Source organism: Myotis nattereri, assembly GCF_964212035.1.
Source record: "Myotis nattereri genome assembly, chromosome: 11".
Classification (NCBI taxonomy): domain Eukaryota; kingdom Metazoa; phylum Chordata; class Mammalia; order Chiroptera; family Vespertilionidae; genus Myotis; species Myotis nattereri.
Genome location: NC_138086.1, coordinates 36,911,729 through 36,926,695, shown reverse-complemented (window position 1 = coordinate 36,926,695; position 14,967 = coordinate 36,911,729). Strand labels below are relative to the sequence as shown.

Sequence of the window (14,967 nt, the reverse complement as noted above, 5' to 3'; positions counted from 1 at the left end):
AGCTCTGAGATTTGTATACCTAAATCCACTCTCTATGCCAGCTAAAGATTATGGCATGATGCCCGGCTGGCATAGCTCAGTGGTTGTCAACCTATGAACCAGGAGATCATGGTTTGATTCCCAGTCAGGGCACATGCTTGGGTTGTGGGCTTGGTCTCCAGTGTAGGGCATACAGGTGGCAGCTGGTAAATGATTCTCTCTCATTATTGATGTTTCTCTCGTTCTCCCTCTCCCTTCCTCTCTAAAAAAAAAAAATATATATATATATATATATATATATATATATATATATATATATATACATATATATATATATACACACATACATACACACACACACACACTATGGCATGATGACAGACGAACTCTAATTGTCTCTCTTGTTTCATCGGACAATAATCCTCTGTCTCTTCTAGGCACTATTCACCAAGTAAGTCCTGCACTGCCTTGCCTGTTTTTAATCCATGCTCTGCTGTTTTTGTTGGAACATTCTTTCCTTATGCTTTTGCCTGTCAAAATCTCTAGCTCATTCTGCAATGACACCCCCTTCAAACCTTTACACCAAGTTCCGCATTACTCATTCTCTTCTTTCCTTCTATAGCACCTTTTGAAAAATATAACCCTATTACAGCATCTACTATAGCCTGAAGTAGGAATTGAATCTATTATTTCCAGTGTTTTCAGTACTATGGTACAGTGCTTGCACTGAGTGTATAAATATTTGCTGAATGAAATGGTCTAGGTCAGAAATAATGTATTCAGAAACTAAGGCAGAACAATGGAAATGGAAATGACCTAGAACATGATTTTCAATAATTAACTCAACTGCTTTGTTTTTCCTTTGGGGTTTTTCTCTGTAAGGGAAGGTTGGAGGGGTACACTGGGCATCACCAGAGAGCATGGAAATCTGTCTCATGGTTAGTCAACCCCTTCCTATAGAAAAGCTGGATGGTGGAGGGCGGGGTGTTTCAAGAGCCAGCTCAGTTACTTATTAAACCTAGAGCATTTCATTTAATCTCTTTGAAATTCAATTTCCTTATCACCAGAATGGCACTAATACTTTATTTTTTTTTTTTAATATATTTTATTGACTTTTTACAGAGAGGAAGGGAGAGAGATAGAGAGTTGGAAACATCGATGAGAGAGAAACATCGACCAGCTGCCTTCTGCACATCTCCTACTGGGGATGTGCCCGCAACCCAGGTACATGCCCTTGACCGGGATCGAACCCGGGACCTTTCAGTCCGCAGGCCGACGCTCTATCCACTGAGCCAAACCGGTTTCGGCGGCACTAATACTTTAATTGGAACACTGTTGTAAAGATTAAAAACAACATCAAAGGAAGAGCTCTTTAAACATTAGTAACAGTTATAAAAACTCCCTTCTATTAACTATAGATTCCAAACAATTACAGATTTTGAAGAGGTTAAAAATATAAGATGTGTTAGGCACATCTGTGTTTGAAAATCTGCTTTACCCTTTTCTAGCTATATATCCTCAGGCAAGTTAACTAAAAATGTTCTAAGCTTTATTTTTCTAAAAGCGGTTGAGTTGTAAAAAAAAAAAAAAAAATGAGTGAATGTTAAGTGCCTAAGTAGCATATAATATGCTAAATAAATGTGAGATATAAAGGTAAAAAAAAAAATCAAACCTCCTGGGAATTAAAAGAGGCTAAATATATGAAATGGTTATTCCACTGTCTGCCACATAATAAATTCTCAACAATTACTAGCCATAATAAACATATCAGTGTATCTAATATATAGATATAAAATACATAAGTATAAACTGTATTTGAAATATAAAAGAAATATTAGTGACTTTTAACTAATACCAGTAATTCATGATGGTAAATGGCCTACAAAACTCCAGAGGAGACAGACATAACCTATGATTAATAGAGTTGGGTTGAGTTCATGTCTTATGGAAAAATAGTATATACAGAACCCCAGAATGACTAACTTTGAATGTGAAAAAAATAAACACCAGTCTCATTGCTCACAGATACCCTTAACATAGACATATTATATACACACCATACATCATCTATGCTTTTTCTCCAGAGAAACACATTATCATCTGCAGTTATATAGTCAATTTCCAGGAACCTCTATAAACAGGTGTCAAGATACTGTGACATTATATATTTAGCAAAAATCTTTAATGTCTTAAAATAAAAATAAACTGTGTAGTCTGGTCTGTAAGGTTTAATTTTTTGACAGCAAAAGTTAATGATTGATTATTTGATAATAAAAACCTATAATAGAAACATGTGTAGAAAATTACTACCTATAAAAATAAGCATGTACTTACTATCAAGTACTAATGAATATGAAAGGAGGAAATGATGGAAAATATAAAATAACATTGACTTTAAATGTAACTTCCTTTTGAGTAAAATTTGTGTTTTTACTGATAATGTAAGTAATGCATGTACATTATAAACAATAAATAAAATACATGATACCTAGAAGAGAGTATAAAAGAACGCCTATGGTCTCTGACCACCCCTGGGAAAGCCACTGTTACCTTCTCATATATTTTTATTAAAATACTTATCTTTGATTTGTAACATTGTTTTTAATAATGTTCTTTGAGAGAAAAAGTAACTGTGAAGGGAACAACATGTAATCTCAGGCTGGATTAATTTGTGGTCAGCAAAGGATAGTGAGCCTAGTAAACACAGAGCATGCAATGGTCCCTTCCGTGACAGCAATGCATTTGGTGATGGCCATATTTCTGTACTTCTGCAAGGCCATAGTCAGCTTATAATTACTATAAGGATTTTTTGTTGTTGAGAGAATAAATGACAATGTCTAATGATTGGACTGGGAACAGGTGAGAAAGGAGATTTTGAAGAAAGTATTTTAGGGGGTTACGGGCAGAGAGAGAAAAGTTACATCATTTTTCATAGAAAGCAATAAGTTTGGCATTTCCTTCAAGGTTTGTTTTATTCACCAATTGTAAAGGCCAGTAGTGCTTGCCATTGTGTACTAGAGGTAGTACAGGCCTTGTATACGCACATTTCACTTAATTCATGTTTATATAAAATGTGTATGTGTGTGTATGTTTTGAAGAAAATTTGAGGAAACAATTTGCTGTACTTAATCTTAGGTAAAAATTAAGTTCATTAAGTTTCAGAAAATAAAAACTTACAGAAGAGAAATATGAGAGAGATATATCATTTTATTCATTATCTAAGCTGGCCTACCTTCCACCCAAAATAAAGCAATGGTGTAAGCAATGTGGTTCTCTTACTATCTCTGAACATGTGAGAGCAGAAAGAAAAATTCAAAGCAAAGTTTCACAGTAATACTTAGTAATAGCACTTCTTTACCTATTCTTTTAGCATGGTTGTGGGAACTTCGTCCGTGTAATTCAGGCGTTCAACCGCACTCATCTGTATGTTTGTGGGAGTGGTGCTTTCAGCCCAGTCTGTACTTATTTGAACAGAGGGAGGAGATCAGAGGTGAGTGTAACATTTTTTTCATTCTTTGTTCTGCTTAGTGTCAAAGGTTGCTTAAAACTGTATTTTAGAGTTAAATCTTGGAAATATCAATAGTCATAAAAAAGTTTCAAGCCCTGTAAACACAAAATATATTACATTTTGTTTCTGGCCATCAGGTTACTTAAAATACAGCCTTTTGCCTTTAAACATTATATATATAATCTGAATGGAAATGCTGCAAAAGATAAAGGAAAAAATGGTGTGGCTTCATAATTATTTAGAATGTAAGGTATTGATAACATTAATGCAAATTATAGAAATATTATACTATACATTCACTTTCTCAAATCTATTTTAAGCAATTTCTTATTTATGTTTCAAATTTAATAAACTTTTATGAGATACACACCTGTAAGTGCCAGCCGAAGAGAACTTTATATAATTAATAAATCATACTTTCATTTAGAGTAACATTGGTCTACTAGGGTTTTCTAGCCTTATTCTTACATTGGTTAAAATGATTTGGGGGTATTTGAATAAAAGTATCTTCTGAGAGTAAATATACAGCTAATGTACAGTCAAATATGTGGTTGGTTCAACTTCACCTGTGATATTTAAGACTGTGTTTATCCCAGTTTACAGTTATTGATTAAGGAAATAATTCATTAGCCCCAAAGAGATTTTCCGGATTCTTTTAGTCAAACATGTCATATTTAATATAAATATTTTAAAAACTGAATTATTTCATAATATCTTGCTTTGATTTTATTATGCATCTTAAGCCTTGAAAGTCCAGTTCTTAATGTCTAAATTCAATTTTACAGATTAGAATTGTAAAAAAAAGATTAAATGTTGCTACTGATATATCTTAGGTTCATTTTTCTTTAACAAAGGTTAATCTACTTTAGTATGAATATAATTGAATAATCTCTCTGTATTCCTTTATTATTAATTTTTTCATGTATGTAACATATATATATAGTTGAATAAAAATCACTTAAAAATAACTGAGTAATTATCACTTGACCCCATATTGATGCATCTCCAAGTGGTTCAAAACAAGATGAAATATTAAAGTTCTTAAATGTAAAGCTATGCTTCTTGGAAGAGTACAGTTGGATGCATTGAGCTTGTCATTAGAACCACATGCCTGTGATCAACTGATAAATAAACTGCTGCCCTAGACGTCTGCAATCTGTCAGACCCTTTACTGAAGACTGCACAGTCACTGCAGAGGCCACCAATAGCACAGCACTTTTCAGAGCACACGTTTCAAATGAAATCATTTCCCATGTACAGATTGCCCACTATGCACTTCAAGGCTTAAATGCAAAAGTCAGTAAAAAAAAAAAAAAATCTCATATGGAAAACCAGCATGGAATTAATTTTAATCACTTTATCAGATATGAACTACTATAGTCTCGTTTCAAGAAAATCTATTTAAAAGGGGAAGCATGTCCATTAATTAATATGTGAACATTTAAAAGTCAGTGTAAGTATGGAAAGGGTTATGAATTTTAATCTTTTTAATACTTTCCTTAGTAGTCAAGTTAAAGGGTTTCATCATAATATTGTATTTATATACATATCTAGAGTAAATATGAAATGCAATTTTATCAAGATAATTTTGAAAAACCTTAGCTTGACACCTAAGGACTGCCATCATCTAATGCAACCAACAAAAGTGATCATCTTTTTCTTAGAATTTTAGTAGTCACTTTTACTAACTTACCTAGAAAAAAAATAAGTATACCAACAAGATGTTCCCTCTCACTGAAGCTGCACTGGTCATTACTGAAACCTTTGCTCATAGTCCCTGGGCTGCCCTAGTCCCATTCCTTGCTTAATGTTTTTCCTAAGCACTGAGCATCATCTAACAGACTTATATTTTATATATTTATTCTCTTTATATTTTATATATACCTATTTATATTCTCCCTCAGTATATTATAAATTACTTGAAGGCAAAGATCTTTGTCTATTTTGTTTACTGTATCCCTAATGTATTGTCAGTGCCTGGCACAGAGTAGATGGTCAATATATTTTGCTAAATAAATAAATAATAAAACATTTTAATCTAAATTATGAATTATTGCTTAACTTAGTATAATGATGTACATAACAAAACTAAGTGGTAACAAATTTTATTTTTAAAACAGTCTTATTGTAATTTTAAGTGGGTTTTAATAATGTTGCTTTGAGGAAAACTTGTTGGATCAGCTTTATGGGGAGTGTAATAGAATGAGAATTTGATCTACTAAGGTTAGTTTGTAATTCATAGATGCATTTGTCTACAGGCCAAGAAGTCTTAATGCAGTGAATTGGGCAGGCATAAGCAACCAAGTATAAAGCTTATTATTTATGATGATGCTTTGTTTTACTAAAGGCCAATTGGTTAACTAAATATGATGTTATTTATTATTACTGTCTTTTAATTTTTATCTACAATAAAGGACCAAGTTTTCATGATTGACTCCAAGTGTGAATCTGGAAAAGGACGCTGCTCTTTCAACCCCAATGTGAACACAGTATCTGTTATGATCAGTAAGTGAAAAATAAAGGAGGCAGTGAGAAATAGAAAATAAGGAAATTAAGGAAAAATAATTCATGACATGGTATGCCCATTTTTGATAATTGTATGGATGATAGTACATGAGTAAAATAATAGGAAGAAAGGTTTGTGCTGAGAAATAGAAATTTTAGTTTCTCATGTTCAGGAATATTCATAATAAGCATGCATTTTTTCATTGAACACAGCAATGCTCTCATTCCCAGAGCAAGTCAACAATTTACAAAAAGCATGCATATGTGTGTGTGTGTGTGTGTGTGTGTGTGTGTGTGTGTGTGTATATTAAAGTAATTTTCAGTGTTTCCTGTAGTTATTTTTCTAGTATTAAATATACCCACTTTCCTCATGTTTTAGTAATCTTTTACAAATTATTAAAAATGATGTTACTCTCTGATAAAAGACTAACAAAGTACATGGGTTAGCCAAATATATTCTTATGGATTGTCTAGAAGTTGCTATATTAAAACAAGAGCTGGTGGTAAAATCGCTTTTCTATTTTCTCATTTTCCATAAAATATATCAGTTAAGTAGCAGGCCCAATTGCTTGCTGCTACGTAAGTTGACAAATCAATGTCTTTGAGTCTCAATCATCGAATGCCTTTCTATAACTCACGTAAAAGACATTCCCTTCTGGTTCGTTACGACACTTCTAGAATACGTCTGGTCTAACATGAATTGACTGTAAGGACAAATCGGGGATCCCAGTGCCAACTATACAGTAGATGCTCTCCCCTGTTTGCTTCCTGTATGTGTTGCCGATAGTAAAATTATACCATTTGACAAGAGAACAGGTGGAAAAATAATTATTGTGGTCACAGTGCTTTACTTTGATTCATTTAAAGAGGCAACACATCGTGCTCATATCTGGAAACTAAATTAAGACAGGTACATCTAGCACTGACTAAAATGTGGCCTTGGAAGTTATCCAGTGAATTATTTCCATATGGTCATGCAAATTGGACAAAGAGGAAATGAAAGTATATAATTACGACAAAAAAAATTAGAAACCTTTGAAACCACAAGATATCCAAATATGTCTGATGCAAGGACTTTTCAGATAAGTTTCTAAATATTCCATAGCAGTGTCTCAAAAAAAGTATTTTTTTAAATACTTTAGAAAGTCTAATATTACATGTATATATATATACTAGTTAAATATATAGAGTTTTCATTCATTTCAAGCTAAATGCTATGCTATGGAAATAAATTTCAAAGATTAGCACTAATATTATAGTTTTATCTCATCAAATATTGTTTAGAACAATAAGGGTTAGAACAAGGCATTATGAATCTTAGTGTTAAAATGTGATAAGCCATTTAATAGTTTTGCCTTTAGAGACTTGGATATTTTTACAAAATTGAATTTAATTGGCCTTCATTTTTTAAGGACCTGAGACTTCAATTCTTATGCTGATGTTTCTATACTGCCTTTTAATACTTTGATCAACATTATAATTTATACTATCACTGAAATTCATTAAACTGAAATCAGCCCAGCTGATGGGGCTTGGTGGTTGAGCGTTGACCTATGAACCAGGAGGTCACAGTTCATTCAATTCCTGGTCAGGGCACATGCCCAGGTTGTGGGCTCAATTCCCAGTGTGGGATGTGCAGAAGGCAGCCGATGAATGAAACTCTCTCAGCATTGATGTTTCTATCTCTCTCTTCCTCTCCCTTCCTCTCTGAAATCAACAAAAATATATTTTAGGAGAGAAAACCTGAAACCAAAATGAGCATGAATCTTGATAAGCTTATATTTATAATTTTATTTGTTCTATTGATTATTTCTTTAAAATCATCTCCATTGTCATCTCCAATATTGTATAATAGATCTGTATAGTCCTCTCATTTTGCTATAGTGTTTGATCATTTCTGTTCAACTGCAATCCACTAAATAACACATATTTGTTAAAATATTCCAAGAAACATTGTGAATTTTAATTCCAAATTTCACAATGTGGTTGTGACATCCAACCAGATATGTATGTTTAGTGTTCTTTTGCTATTTTTAGTTATTATTGTAGCACAGCAAAGAAGTCAGGTGATATCTTTTAAGGAGCCGATCAAAAACCTCATGGTTTTTCTGGTAGTGGAAGTGCAATTGAAAAGCAAAATATTTTTGGATTAAAGAGAAAAGGCACAAGTTTATCTTTGCATAAGTCCTACAAAGAAATCCTTCATAAAATACCCTATTCTCAAAATGTGTCCCAAAGTGACATTAATTAAATATTTCTTATACAAAATAAAGCAGGCACTTTGTTCTTCCTAATTATTAAGAATTTAAGACAGGAAATGAAGTCAGTCAGACATGCAAGCTTCCGTAACGTTTAAGACATAACTAATAAAGTGGTGTGTAATAGGATTAGACTCAGCCCTCTGCATCAGACACCATCCTCCAGTATCCTTTATTTTTTCCTTCCTGGATACAGAGATGATAATTGATAGCTGTGCTAGTCAGTATATTACATAACAGAGTTTTATAACCCACTGTTTGGAGGGTAACTGGGTATAGCTACAGTATGAAATGATTAATTGCGAAGTTATTTCAATTTAACAACCATTGTATCAACAGAATACTTGTGTAGATGCTTCATAAATGCCCACATAATTTTAAAGAAACTAAACGAAATACTTTCCTGCACTTTTTTGTTCTGTCTCTATAATCAATTTCCATGGGCTTTAGACCCCTGTGAGGAAGCCACATTGGAGACACAATACCTGCCATGCCCAATTGCTAACTTGTAGGGGTCCGTCTCATGACCTAGTGAGCACATATTAAAAACATTCCATTCTTCATTCTGTCCTGGGCCAGTTGGTAGTGCTTGTTACTAAACAGTGAGCTTAGAGTGCTTCAAAATGTTCCAGTTCTGCCAAAATGACCACAATCTGAAAGTAGCCAGGAAGTAATTCTAGAACAGTAGTTGAAGAGCACAGCTGCATGGCGGTTTAGTGGGACAGACCTGATAAATTTTATCCTCTTTTAAATAGATATTTAGCTACTGTTTTATTCTCAAGGGTCACACATACCCATTCAATATCTACTCTCTTTCCTAGCATGAAAATTAATATGGATAAGCTAAATGTTAAATGTTATGTATATACAGATTAAAATATCTGTTTTTGCTATCAATAATGATAATTTAATTTAAAAATATCTTTACTTTCTTGTCTCTGCATTCTATTTCTCATGGCTTATGTTAAGCCATATGTAGTTTAGTAATATAATACTATATTTTTACCATAATTTTAATATATTGTTTTGCAAATGATAATAGAGAACTTTGATTATATTGTAGCAACCTTCTAGCACTGAAAATCGAAGTGTATACTTTTAATGATGACATTATTACATCATTAATAGTATTTTGACAAATTTTAATGTTGCCTCCATGTCATTAATAATAATAAAAACTATTAATCTCAATCCCTTTAGTATAATCATAGAATTTTTAATATGTGGTGAGGACTTTTGAAATCCATAATTCAGTTCCCATATTTTACAGATGAGAAGATTGTGATTCAGGGAGCTAAATGACTTAGTCCTAATTCCCAGTTTGCTAAAAATTACTGCCCAAAATATACAAAGCAAGTTTTCTGACTCTTACAGTATTTTTATTAAAACACAGTAATAATTAAGCCATTCTGTTATCTTTTATAATATGTTACATATATAATTTCTGCCATTTCTGATACACACTATAAACATAGGCATTTCGTATTATTAAGTACAGGCAGAGGAATTTTTATTTCTTCATAGAATAAAGTCATTTTGGTAACCATACAGTCAATAATGAGACCAGATTAAACTTTACCAACTTTTTATTTGGTGGATAATGTAAACCAATTAACAATTATAAACACTGTAATATGTGTACTAATCTAATTAAGCAAGTTCTCCTTGATATTTAAAATAGCCTTAAAAACATTTACATTGTGTTGATAATTTCTTTTACATAGATGAAGAACTTTTCTCTGGAATGTATATAGATTTCATGGGGACAGATGCTGCTATTTTTCGAAGTTTAACTAAAAGGAATGCAGTCAGAACTGATCAACACAATTCCAAATGGCTAAGTGGTAAGAAAACATTTTATACATTTTTTTAGAATTATGCTTTAGACTAATTTGTTTAGTTCCATAATAAAAATTAGGTAAAAAATGGTAAAAAGATAAAGAATTACAGGGCCTTGTCATCAGTAACAGTAATTCTGACTTTATGATTTTAAAAGTTTAGGATAAGTAAATAATTGAAATAGTCATATTCTAACTCTTTACTAATCACCACACAATTATTATAGAATATATAAATTTTAAAAATGGCAGTGATATTCATCATACATGCTTGTACACAAGAATCCTCTCTGATTGTTTAAGTGTAACATATTATAATTAAATATGTTATTTATTCATTTAGATTGTATGTGTTAATAATGTCAAAGCTAAAAGTTCTCTAAATTTATGAAGATAAAGTGAATAGGGTATATTCAGAAACTATATTTGTTTTATACTTAGATTCTAAATTATAAAACTGGTATATATTATTTTTTCATAATTTGACTAAGATTTAATAGAAATCATAGTTATGATAATTTTATGATTATCAGTATTCAGCTGCTTCCAGTTCTTAGGATCACACGGAATTCACATCATGAAAGGTGCTCATTTGACTTTAATGCACAATTTCAATGAGTTCCTGTTGTTGAGAGGAGGAAGGAACCACTGAGGTCTTTGTCATTTCACCCTGGGGGAAATGTCTAGCTCACCCTAAATTTGGCAATTTACTTACCATTGCACAGTTAAGCATGAATCACCACAGTAAAGCATCTTGTTTCGCTGATAGGCCAGCACAAGAAAGAGTTGATTGTCCATTTTCTTCTTCAGATTATCCCTCTGGTACATCTGGAAATAGAATATCCTAAGAGTTGTTTTGTTCTTGAAATAAGGAATCCCTCTCTGTCTTCAAATGACGTCACTTTTTTCCTTGAAAAGTTTCCCTTTTATTTCATACACTGTATTTTAAGAAAAATGTGTTTTTCAGATCTTGGACTCCCAACTCCTCATTCCATTCTGCTTCGGTGAATTTGAGTTTATATGCACTAGATTGAAAACCACACTTTGAAAAACAAACCTTTTTTCCCCCCGTAAAACGACTGACTGTCAGATTCCAAGGGAAATAACTGGTAGAATAGTTTTTCAAATTTTTAAAACCCGTCAGTGCACAAAGGTTTTTTTTGCATTTACTACACTTCCAGAATATATTGTAGACAGAGAAAAATAGTTTGAGCTGTCATATTATAACTATATTTTGTGGCACTTGACATTTGAAATGCGATAGGTTGTCTGAATACAATTACTGCTTTTATACTTTTTGCCTATGAACATCACATTATTGTTTTACACCAAAGATGGAGAAACCACGTGTCTGTGGTCTACTTGGATGAACAGTGGATGGATTTTTCGCATGAATATATTATAGTCTCTGTATTTCTTTTCAGAACCTATGTTTGTGGATGCACATGTCATCCCAGATGGAACTGATCCAAACGATGCTAAGATTTACTTTTTCTTCAAGGAGAAACTGACTGACAATAGCAGAAGTACAAAACAGATTCATTCCATGATCGCTAGAATATGTCCTGTAAGTATTAACATTTTAAAATTCAATTTATTTAGCCCTAACCGGTTTTGCTCAGTGGATAGAGCGTCGGCCTGCAGACTGAAAGGTCCCAGGTTCAATTCCAGTCAAGGGCATGTACCTTGGTTGTGGGCACATCCCCAGTAGGTGGTGTGTAGGAGGCAGCTGATCGATGTTTCTAACTCTCTATCCCTCTTCCTTTCTCTCTGTAAAAAATCAATAAAATATATATTTTTTAAAAATTCAATTTATTTAAACTAAAAAAAATAAAGCAACCAAAAAACACCCCCCAAAACAAAAACAACAACAGAGTTCACACATTTTAACCACTTCTACCACACCTCACTCTGTCTCTTGCAACCACTGATCTGTTCTTGTATCCATGAGCTGTTTTATTGCTTTTGTTTAGGTCCCACATAAAAAGGAGAGCATACATATCTGTCATTCTCTGTAGGACTTATTTTATTTAGCATAATGCGAATCTACGTTATCATGAACAATAAGATTAGGCTGAATAATATTATTTCCCTGATAATTGTGTTTATATGCCTCATTTCTTCATCCATTCATTTGTTGGTAGACACTGAGGTTGTTTCACTCTCTTGGCTCTTATAAATAATGCAATGGGGTCATATATCTTTTTGAATTAGTATTCCATTTATTCCGATAAATAACCAGAAGTGGAATTGCTAGATTATTTGATAGTTCTATTTTTAATTTTTTGAAGAATCTTCACACTATTTTCTTTATATATATATATATATATATATATATATATATATATATATATTGATTTCAGAGAGGAAGAGAGAAGGAGAGAGAGATAGAAACATCAATGATGAGAGAATCATCAATAGGCTGCCTCCTGCACACTGCCCCCTCCTCCTCCCTGGGATTGAGCCCACAAACCCGGCATGTGCCCTGACCAGGAATCAAACCACAACCTCCTAGTTCATGGGTTGACTGACACTCAACCACTGAGTCACACCAGTCGGGCCTTCACACTATTTTCCATATTGGTTGCAACAAATCATATTCCCACCAACAGTGCACAAGGGTTCTCTTTTCTCCATATCCTTGCCAACAATTTTTATTTCTTATCTTCTTAATAATAATAAAAGCATAATATGCTAATTAGACTGGACATCCTTCCAGACAAAGCCAGGGCTGTGAGGCAAGCCCGGGTCCTGAGTGCCTGCCCACGGTCGAAGGGAAGCCTTGGTCCCGGGTGCCAGAGGGAAGCCAGTGTCAGCAGCCAGGGGAAGGAAGGCCTATTCTTGCATTGGACCTCTAGTCTTTTTAATAACAGCCATTCTAACAAGTGTGAAGTGATATCTCACTGTGGTTTCAATCTGCATTTCCCTGGTAATTGGCAATGTTGTGCATCTTTTCATGAACTTGTTGGCCATCTATATGTCTATGTCTTCTTTGATAAAATATTTATTCAGATCTTCTGCCCATTTGTAATTGATTTTTTTGTTATTAAGTTGTATGGATTCTTTATATATTTTGGATATTATCCCTTATCAGATATATGATTTACAAACTAGAGGCCCAGTGCACAAAAATTTGTGCACTCGGGGGGGGGGGTGGTCCCTCAGCCCGGCCTGTGCCCTCTCACAGTCTGGGACCCCTCAGGGGATGATTATCTGCTGGCTTAGGTCCGCTCCCCGGGAGATTGGGCCTAAGCTGGCAATCAGACATCCTTCTGGCAGCCCAGGAGCCCTCAGGGGATGTCCACTTGCCAGCAGGGAGCAGGCCTAAGCTGCAGTCGGACATACTTAGTGCTGCTGAGGAGGCGGGAAAGGCTCCCACCACCACCGCTGTACTGGCAGCCATCAGCCTGGCTTGTGGCTGAGCAGAGCTCCCCCTGCGAAAGCACACTGACCACCAGGGGACAGCTCCTGCATTGAGCATCTGCCCCCTGGTGGTCAGTGTGTGTCATAGTGACCAGTCATTTCCAGTCGTTCTGCTGTTAGGGTCAATTTGTATATTACGCTTTTATTATATAGGATGGTTTTTCCATTCAGTGGGTTGCCTTTTCGTTTTGTTGATAGTGTTCATTTCTGTGCAGAAGCTTTTTAGTTTGAGGTCGTTACACTTGTATATTTTTGCTTTTGTTACTTTACTTTTGGGGTCAATTTAAAAAATCATTCCCAAGACCTATGTCAAGGAACTTACCACCTATTTTCTTCTAGAATTTTTGTGGTTTATGGTATTACTTTCAAGTCTTTAATACATTTTGAGTTAAGCTTTTAAAAATACATTTTTATTGATTTCAGAGAGGAAGGGAGAGGGAGAAGAGATAGAAACATCAATGATGAGAGAGAATCATTAATCGGCTGCCTTCAGCACGCCCCTCTACTGGGGATCGAGCCTGCAACCCAGGCATGACCCCTTGACAGGAATTGGACCCGGGACTCTTCAGTCTGCAGGCCAACATACTATCCACTAAGCCAAACCACATAGGGCTTGAGTTAACTTTTTTGTATGGTGTAGGAAGTAGTCCAGTTCCTTCCTTCCTTCCTTCCTTCCTTCCTCCCTCCCTCCCTCCCTCCCTCCCTTCCTTCTTTCCTTCCTTCCTTCTTCCTTCCTTTCTTTTTTTTTTTTACATGTGGCTGTTCAATTTTTCCAACACCATTTATTGAAGAAATGATTTCCCCCCATTTTATATTTGTGGCTTCTTTGTCATAAATTAATTGACCACATATGCATGGGTTTATTTCTGGGCTCTCTATTCTGTTCCATTGATCTATTTGTCTATTTTATCCCAGTATCTTAGCTTTATATTATAGCTTGAAAACTAGGAGTGTGATACCTCCATTTTGTTTTTCTTTCTCAAGATTGCTTTGATTATTATAATTTGAAGAAAAACTAAAAAATTAAATTATGTAATTTTTTTTCTTTTTCTAATAGTTTACTTTTCTACTTTTATTATCTGCTATTATAAATTAATCAACTATTAATAGGAGACATTTGAACTTAATGTTTATTCACATCTCTCATAAGAGATAAATACCATATTTCAACATAAAGTTTAATTCATAGAAATATTTTGGTTGTGGGTTTATATAAATAATTTTGATTAATTTTGCTATTTCATTTAATTATTAGTATTACAAATAGCTAAATTTTATATTATAGAAAGAAACAGAATAATTATTGTGAATAAAATATAGGGAAACTTTATTAAAAGATAATTACTGAGGAGCTATCTACAACAGCAAATGTAAAGGAAGGCTTTAATAAAATATAATTATAAACAGTAATCAAAATATTTTTGTTTTAACAGTAAATATATATTTAGCTCAAAAA

At 33.7% G+C, this 14,967-nt stretch overlaps 1 protein-coding gene across 2 annotated transcripts in view; it reads left to right on the top strand.

Annotated features, from left to right (window-relative positions):
* Window positions 1–14,967, top strand: part of SEMA3C (semaphorin 3C) — a 166,467-nt gene that overhangs the window by 89,287 nt on the left and 62,213 nt on the right. For both annotated transcript variants that reach the window (XM_081102081.1, XM_081102082.1), the window contains exons 5-8: window positions 3,350–3,469; window positions 5,902–5,992; window positions 9,975–10,094; window positions 11,513–11,655. In XM_081102081.1, the coding sequence (XP_080958207.1) occupies window positions 3,350–3,469; window positions 5,902–5,992; window positions 9,975–10,094; window positions 11,513–11,655 (474 nt within the window). The remainder of the gene's footprint in view (window positions 1–3,349; window positions 3,470–5,901; window positions 5,993–9,974; window positions 10,095–11,512; window positions 11,656–14,967) is intronic.